Source organism: Penaeus monodon, chromosome 38 (genome assembly GCF_015228065.2).
Source record: "Penaeus monodon isolate SGIC_2016 chromosome 38, NSTDA_Pmon_1, whole genome shotgun sequence".
NCBI lineage: Eukaryota > Metazoa > Arthropoda > Malacostraca > Decapoda > Penaeidae > Penaeus > Penaeus monodon.
Genome location: NC_051423.1, coordinates 22402396 through 22410226, shown reverse-complemented (window position 1 = coordinate 22410226; position 7831 = coordinate 22402396). Strand labels below are relative to the sequence as shown.

Sequence of the window (7831 nt, the reverse complement as noted above, 5' to 3'; positions counted from 1 at the left end):
TTCTCTCTCTCTCTCCTCTCTCTCTCTCTCCCCCTCCTTTCTTCTCTCTCTCTCTTTCTTCTCTCCCCCTCCCTCCCTCCCTCTCCCTCCTTCCTTCCTTCCCTCCTTCCCTCTCCCTCCCTCCCCCTGGCGGGCCACTCACCTCCCTCCTTCCCTCTCCCTCTCCTCCTTCCCTCCCTCCCTTCCCCTCCCTCCCCCCGGCGGGCCACTCACCTCCCTCCTTCCCTCTCCCTCTCCCTCTCCCTCCCTCCCCCTCCCTCCCCCCGGCGGGCCACTCACCTCCCTGTGCAGCTGTCTCACGGGCGACGATTTCGGGGAGGACCTTGGCGACGTCCTGGGGGAGGACCTGGGGGAGTCTCGGGGCGCTGCTGCGGCCGTGGCTCGCGTCCTGGCGTGGCCCCTGGGGTCCGGCGAGACGGGGCGCCTCCGGTGGGACCCCAGGGGAGGAGGCCCCGGCCCTACGGGCGACCGCACCTGCGGGAGGGAGGGAAAGGGGACGGCGTCACTTTGGGGGGGGGGGGGAGAAAAAGCACACGAGGATCGCATTGCAAGGTTTCAGTCTGCAGGTGAAATCACGACTATGGTACAAAGCAGCCGTTCTGATCACAAGCAAGCAAGCACACGCACACGCACACACGCACACATACACACACGCACAAACACACACACACACACAGAATGAAAACATCTTAGTTGATGTTGTAGCTCGTTTTTGTTTGTCTGTCTGTTTGTTTCTTTGTTTTTTTTCCATTGCACGTTTCCCAGTACGGATGTCAAGGGTTCGTGTCTCCTCTGAATGAACAAATAAATAAATAAATAAATAAATAAATATGAATTTGAATATGAACAAAACAACAATAATAATAACAGCAATAATAATAATGATCATAATAATAATAATAATAATAATAATAATAATAATAACAATAGTAATAACAATAAAACAACAACAACAATAACAATAACAAAACAATAACAATAATGATAATAATAACATTAACCATAACAACCTCCTAGAAGCTCCCTATGCATAAAAAACGGATCAGAAATGTCAATAAATCATCTCAAAACCATATTCTATCCCCCCCCCCCCTAGATCCTATAATTAACCCGGAGAAGGATTTCCCAAAAAGGAACAAACAACAACAATTCCAACGCCAACAACAATGAACAACAAACAACAAGAAACCGCCACCACTAACAACAACAACAATAATAACAAGCCACCAGAACAACAAACAACAGCAGCAGCAATAACAACAAATATTAACAATAAACAACCACCACCTCACCAACAATTAAAAACGAACATCATCAATAACAACAATTAAAAACAACCACCAACAACAAAAACAAATAGAAACAACCACCACCACCCAACAAAAACAACTAGAAAAAACACCACCACCAACAGCAACAACAATTAAAAACAAACATCAACAAAAAACAACTAAAAACCACCACCACCACCACCAACAAAAAAGCATCATCACCACCACCTACAAAAAAAACACCATCACCACCAACAACAACAACAACAAAAACACCATCACCACTACCACCAACAACAACAAAAACACCATCACCAACAACCACCTCCCGAATTCCGTGCCTCGCGATCCCCCGTGACTCTCGAAACAGACACAATACACCGACGCGTCTGCCTGCCCTCATAGCCCCTGATGAAAGTAATTGCAGGTTTATAATTCCGCCGGCAGATAAATCTCGCACCGCCGTGACCTTTTCCCCGCTGGGACTTGTTCTCTGCTGATCGGGCAAAAGCTTAGAGGGAGAGGGAGAGGGAGATAGAGGGAGATAGAGAGAGAAAGAGAGAGGGAGGGAGGGAGGGAGGGAGGGAGGGAGGGAGGGAGGGAGGGAGGGAGGGAGAGAGAGGGAGAGAGAGGGAGAGAGAGGGAGAGAGAGAGAGAGAGGAGAGGGAGAGAGAGAGAGAGAGAGAGAGAGAGAGAGAGAGAGAAAGAGAAAGAAAGAGAAAGAGAGAAAGAAAGAAAGAGAGAGAGAGAGAGAGACAGAGAGCGGAATCAATTTTAAACTATATACACACACAATGCACTTCGTAACGGATTTTACCAACGGCTCTGATAAATGAATTTCTTTTTTGCGCGTGGACTCGCATAAATTAATACGCATTACTGAAACTTAGGGGGGGAGGAGGGGGAAGGGTGATTACCTTTCCTAATTCATAATCTAATCTAATTTCAATCTACTCGAACCTAATCTAACCTGACCTAACCTTGAACATGGTTAATTCTCACGACCTTACAGAATCACAAGTATATATAAAGAATATGAACCTATTTCCTTCTAGAGAGAGAGGGGGAGGGAGGGAGGGAGGGAGGGAGGGAGGGAGGGAGAGAGGGAGGGAGGGAGAGAGGATAGGAGAAAAGTAAAGAATAGAAGAGAGGGGGATGGAAATTTGAGAAAGATAAAGAGCGAGAACGAAAGAGAAGAGAGAGGAAGGGAGGGAGGGAGAGAGAGAGAGAGAGAGAGAGAGAGAGAGAGAGAGAGAGAGAGAGAGAGAGAGAGAGAGAGAGAGAGAGAGAGAGAGAAAGAGAAAGAGAAAGAGAAAGAGAAAGAGAAAGAGAAAGAGAAAGAGAAAGAGAAAGAGAGATACAGAGATAGATAGATAGATAGATAGATACAGACAGAGATAGATAGATAGATAGAGAGATACAGACAGAAACAGAGAGAGAGAAAGCGAGAAAGGAGACCCTCCCCCACCCCCACCCCCAACAAAACACACAAACAAAGCCGCGCGTACCATAACGTTCCCCGCCGCCGAACGCGCCGACCGCAACGTTCAAACGATCTCGGGAACGTTGCCATGTGACGAAACCGCTGGTCCGCCGCCCGTTCTTTGCTCGCCATTATCGGTTTTATTGCCATTATTATCATCCTTGTTAATTACTATTGTTGATGTTGATGTTGTTGCGATTGCTATTATCGGTATAATTATTATTACTATTATCATTATTATTATTATTATTATTATTACTATGGCTATTATTAGCATTAATATTATCATTATCATGGTAATTATTATTTTTATTATTATTATTATTATTATTATTATTATTAGCATTCATTTTACTATCATTATCATTATCATCGTCGTCATCATTATTATTACTATCATTATCATGTTTCGCCTTCTCTTCGTCCTCTCTTTTTTCTGTTCTTCTTTTCCTTCTTACCACACATTCTCATTCTCCTCCACATCTTTTCCTTCGTTTCTTGGGAGGGAGGGAGGGAGGGAGGGAGGGAGGGAGGGAGGGAGGGAGGGAGCGAGAGAGAGAGAGAGACAGAAAGAGATAGAGAGAGAGAAGAGAAGAGAGTAGAAGAGAGGAGAGAGAGAGAGAGAGAGAGAGAGAGGGAGAGAGAGAGAGAGAAAGAGAGGAGAGGGGCGAGAGAAAGAGAAAGAGAAAGAAGATAAAGAGATAGAGAGAAGAGAAGAGAAAGAGAGAGAGAGAGAGAGAGAGAGAGAGAGAGAGAGAGAGAGAGAGAGAGAGAGAGAGAGAGAGAGAGAGAGAGAGAGAGAGAGAGAGAGACAGAGAGAGAGAGAGAGAGAGAGAGAGAGAGAGAGAGAGAGAGAGAGAGAGAGAGAGAAAATAAACACGTGAAGGAAGAAAGGATATTCGCTCGACCATTACACCGTTGCCAGATCTCGTCCCGCGGTTGCCAGCTTTCGCGATGTTAACCCCAAAAGTGGCTATAAATTTTCCAGCATCGAAATACATTTAAATAATGGACATTTTTCTTCTTTTTTTAGGGGGGGTGGGCGGTGCTAATACGTGACGCCCCTGATGCATATCTGTGGCCACGAAAGAAAAGAAATGAAACAAAAGTAAAGAAAATACCTTAATAAAAATGTACATTATTTTGGTGTATGTTGAGGTCTTGTTCCGTTGGGGGGGAGAGAATAATATTTGAATAATTAAGTGTTCAAGATTTTAGTTGTGAGATGTTCGGACAATGTTCATTCTAGAACTAATTTCAAAATTACGAAACCACTCGACTGAGCAACAAACAGCTGACTTTAGCAAAAACTGGTAACTGGCAAAATCATCCAAATAATATAAACTACATTCAACGTGAGAACACGCAAACAAACAAACAAACAAACACAAACAAACAAATTCTCTCTCTCTCTCTCTTCTCGCTCTCTCTCACCTCTCTCCCTCTCTCCTTCTCCCTCTCCCTCCCTCTCCCTCCCTCTCTCTCTCTCTCTCTCTCTCTCTCTCTCTCTCTCTCTCTCTCTCTCTCTCTCTCTCTCTCTCTCACACACACACACACACACAGACACAGACACAGACACACACACACACACACACTAAGACACACACACACATACACACACACACACACACACACTAACACACACACACACTAACACACACACACACACACACACACACACACACACACACACACACACACACACACACACTAAACACACACACACACACACACTAAGACACACACACACACACACACACGCACACACACACACACACACTAACACACACACACACACACACACACACACACACACACACACACACACACACACACACACACACACACACACACACACACACACACACACACGGCCTGCATAAACCTGACGCAATGCCCGATGGAACCCGAGACTAAGAAACGTTCTGCCATTTCAAGATTTAAATTCCATTATCAAAATAGTCGATGCATTCACCCAACGACGCATAGCATTTTCCTGCTCCGTCTGTCTGTCTCTCTTTCCCTCCCCCCCCCCCTACATCTCTCCCTTTCCCTCTCCTACTCCTTTCCTCTCTCTCCGTCTCTGTCTGTCTCTTTCTTTCCATCTGTCTCTCTTCCTATCTCCGTCTTTCTCTCTCTCTCTCTCTGTTTCTGTCTCTTTCTCTCTGTGTCTATCTCTCCCTCTTCCTCTATCTCCCCCTTTTCCTCTCTCTCTCCCTCTTCCTTTCTCTCTCTCCCTCTTCCTTTCTCTCTCTCTCTCTCTTCCTCTCTCTCTACCCCTTCCTTTCTCTCTCTCTCTCTCTACCTCTTTCTTCCTACCCCTCTCCCTCGTAACCAAAGATTCCATTTTCATATCTCCCCCTAAAAAAAACTGTTTAAAATTCGAAAAAAACAAACTAGTAAATGAAATAAAGCCAACAATAAATACAAATCTTCAACAACCATTTTTATATTATTTTTTTTTATTATCATGATTTTTTTCTTCACCCGATCGCGGGGATTATGCGAATGGAACAGGAGAGAAAGAGAAAGAGAAAGAGAAAGAGAGAGAGAGAGAGAGAGAGATAGAGAGTGAGAGAGAGAGGAGAGAGAGAGAGAGAGAGAGAGAGAGAGAGAGAGAGAGAGAGAGAGAGAGAGAGAGAGAGAGAGAGAGAGAGAGAGAGAGAGAGCGAGAGAGAGAGAGAGAGAGACAGAGAGAGAAGATAGAATGAGAAAGAGAGAACACAATTCAGATTCCGTTGGCGCGAAATACCCAAGCTCCATTCGAGGATGAATGAACAATGGCATCTTTTTTGTTAAAAACAGAAAAATGAGAAAAGATTAAGAATTTTCAATAAAGAAGAAGAAGAAGAAGAAAAAAAAAACATGACCATCTCCCCCAATAAAAAAAAAAAAAAAAAAAAAAAAAAAAAAGTGTGATCTGCATTCATCATCATCCACATTTTACACCGAAACCGACCAAATAAATCGTGATTTTTTTCTCTCTCTCTATTTCAAATACCAAACAATTTTCTTTTTCTTTTTTTTTCTAATAACATAAACCTCTTTTTTTTCCAGCGGCCATTGCATGATTTTCGCATTTAACTCAAACCCCCCCCCAAGCTAAGCAGTGTGAGACCGTGCCAGTTCCGGTCTACGAGCCAATTCCTATCCCCCTTTCTATCTCTCTCTCCTATTATAAAATGTATGCCGTTTTCTCCCCCTCCTTTCGTCTGATTTACGATCTTACGATTTTCTCTCTCCCTCTCTCTCTGTCTTTGTCTCTGTCTCTCTCTTTCTCTCTCTCTTTCCCTCTCTCTCTCTCTCTCTCTCTCTCACTCTCTCTTCTGTGTCAACTTCCCCTTTCTTTTCGTCTGTTTCCCGACAATTCCCATCCTCCCTCCGTTTCTTTCTGTTTTCCTTTCTTGTGTCTCCTTCTCCCCTCCTTTGTCTCCCTTGCTCCCCTTACCATCCTTCAATTCTCTCTCTCTCTCTCTCTCTCTCTCTCTCTCTCTCTCTCTCTCTCTCTCTCTCTCTCTCTCTCTCCCCCGTGTCGCCTCCCCCCCTTTCACTTCGTTCAATTCTCGACCATTCTCCCTTCTCCCTCCTCCGTCTTCCCCTCGCGGCGTCCCCTCAGACAACAGCGGCTGAAGTGGCCTTCCCCGTCATCTCTCAACCCCCAACCTCCGCCCTCATCCTTCGCCGGTCACGTGATCACGAGGACGTCTCTCCCCCCCCCCCACTTCTTCCTCTTCTTCTTCCTCCTCCTCTTCCTCTTCTTCTTCTTCGTCCTCCCTCTTCCTCTTCCTCCCCCTTCTCCCTCACCACAACCACCATCTCCTCCTCCTCCTCCTCCTCCTCCTCCTCCCCACACCTTCCCCCTCTCCTACCAAAGCGTTAGTCAACCCCCCCACCCCACCTCCCAACCTTAGCAGACGGTAGATCAATTGAACTAATACAGGGAGAAGCGATTTATCATATAACACAGGCCTTTGAACGCTCTGTATTGGCTTAACACAGCACAGGGAAGATGGAGCTCGGCTGTGGGTCTCTTCGGGGAGCGGAGAGCAGGGGAGAGGGGAGAGGGGAGAGGGGAGAGGGGAAGAGGAGGCGAGAGGGGAGAGAGGAAGAGGAGGCGAGAGGGGAGAGAGGAAGAGGAGGCGAGAGGGGAGGAGAAGAGGGGTATAGGCGAGAGGGAAGAAGAGGGTATAAACGCGAAGGAAAGAGTAAATAGGTAGAGAGGGTGATGGAGAATGGTAGAGGGAGGTATAAGGGATGCAGTGCCTCCCTCTCCCTCCCTCCCTCTCTCTCTCTCTCTTTCTCTTTCTCTCACACACACCATCGTCTGGCACCACCAAGCTACCGCGTCCCTTCTGACCTAAACGGTGCCACATCACATGATTTTTCGCGGTGGCCCTGCGCTCCCTCCTCCTCGTCCTCGTGGGAAGAGATCTAGTCATCAAATCTTAAAAGAGTGGAAGACAATTTGCTCTAAAAAAAAACTAACTTTCGCCAAATCGTATCCCAATGTGGAGAATTATTTTTTCTTAAAGAAATAGAGGAACAGGGGAAGGGGAAAAAATAAAACGCGCTCCGAATGGCAACACTCCCCGCCATCAACTGTCTCTCACTGTTGCCAAATTACTACTAAGGTTCCCCCCCCCCCACTTTTTCCCCCTTTTTCTTTTTTAAGCGGCGCCCTCATCGCCTTCGTTATGATGGATGGTGGCTGTGGGGCCGTCAGCCTTTCCCCCCCACCCCCCAACCCCATGTCACACTTGTTAATAAACACTAATGGCACTTTTATACGGTGCAAATATCGGAAAAATCACTACCTGGCACCACCTGCCGCCGGCCGCAGAGACGACCATGCCAGACGATCGCTCATTTTCTTTTCTTTTTTTTCGAAATATTCTTCAATCTCCCGCCCCCTTCCCCTCCCCCCAAATGGCCAAAGAGAGCTAGGAGAGAGAAGGGAGGGAGGGAAGGGAGGGAGTGGGGGGAATGGGGAAACAAAACCCACTGGGACATCGCCCGAACCGGACAGACTGGGGAAAGTGCAAAAACAGGGAGTAATGACATAATAAAAAGGGGGCTA

General features: G+C 46.3%; 1 protein-coding gene across 1 annotated transcript in view; it reads right to left on the bottom strand.

Moving 5' to 3' along the window:
* Nucleotides 1-279: 279 nt before the first annotated feature.
* Nucleotides 280-7831, bottom strand: part of LOC119597002 (serine/arginine repetitive matrix protein 1-like) — a gene marked incomplete at its 3' end in the record, with an annotated part of 63744 nt that continues 56192 nt past the window's right edge. The window contains 1 exon segment of the mRNA XM_037946426.1: nucleotides 280-474. Within this exon segment, the coding sequence (XP_037802354.1) occupies nucleotides 280-474 (195 nt within the window).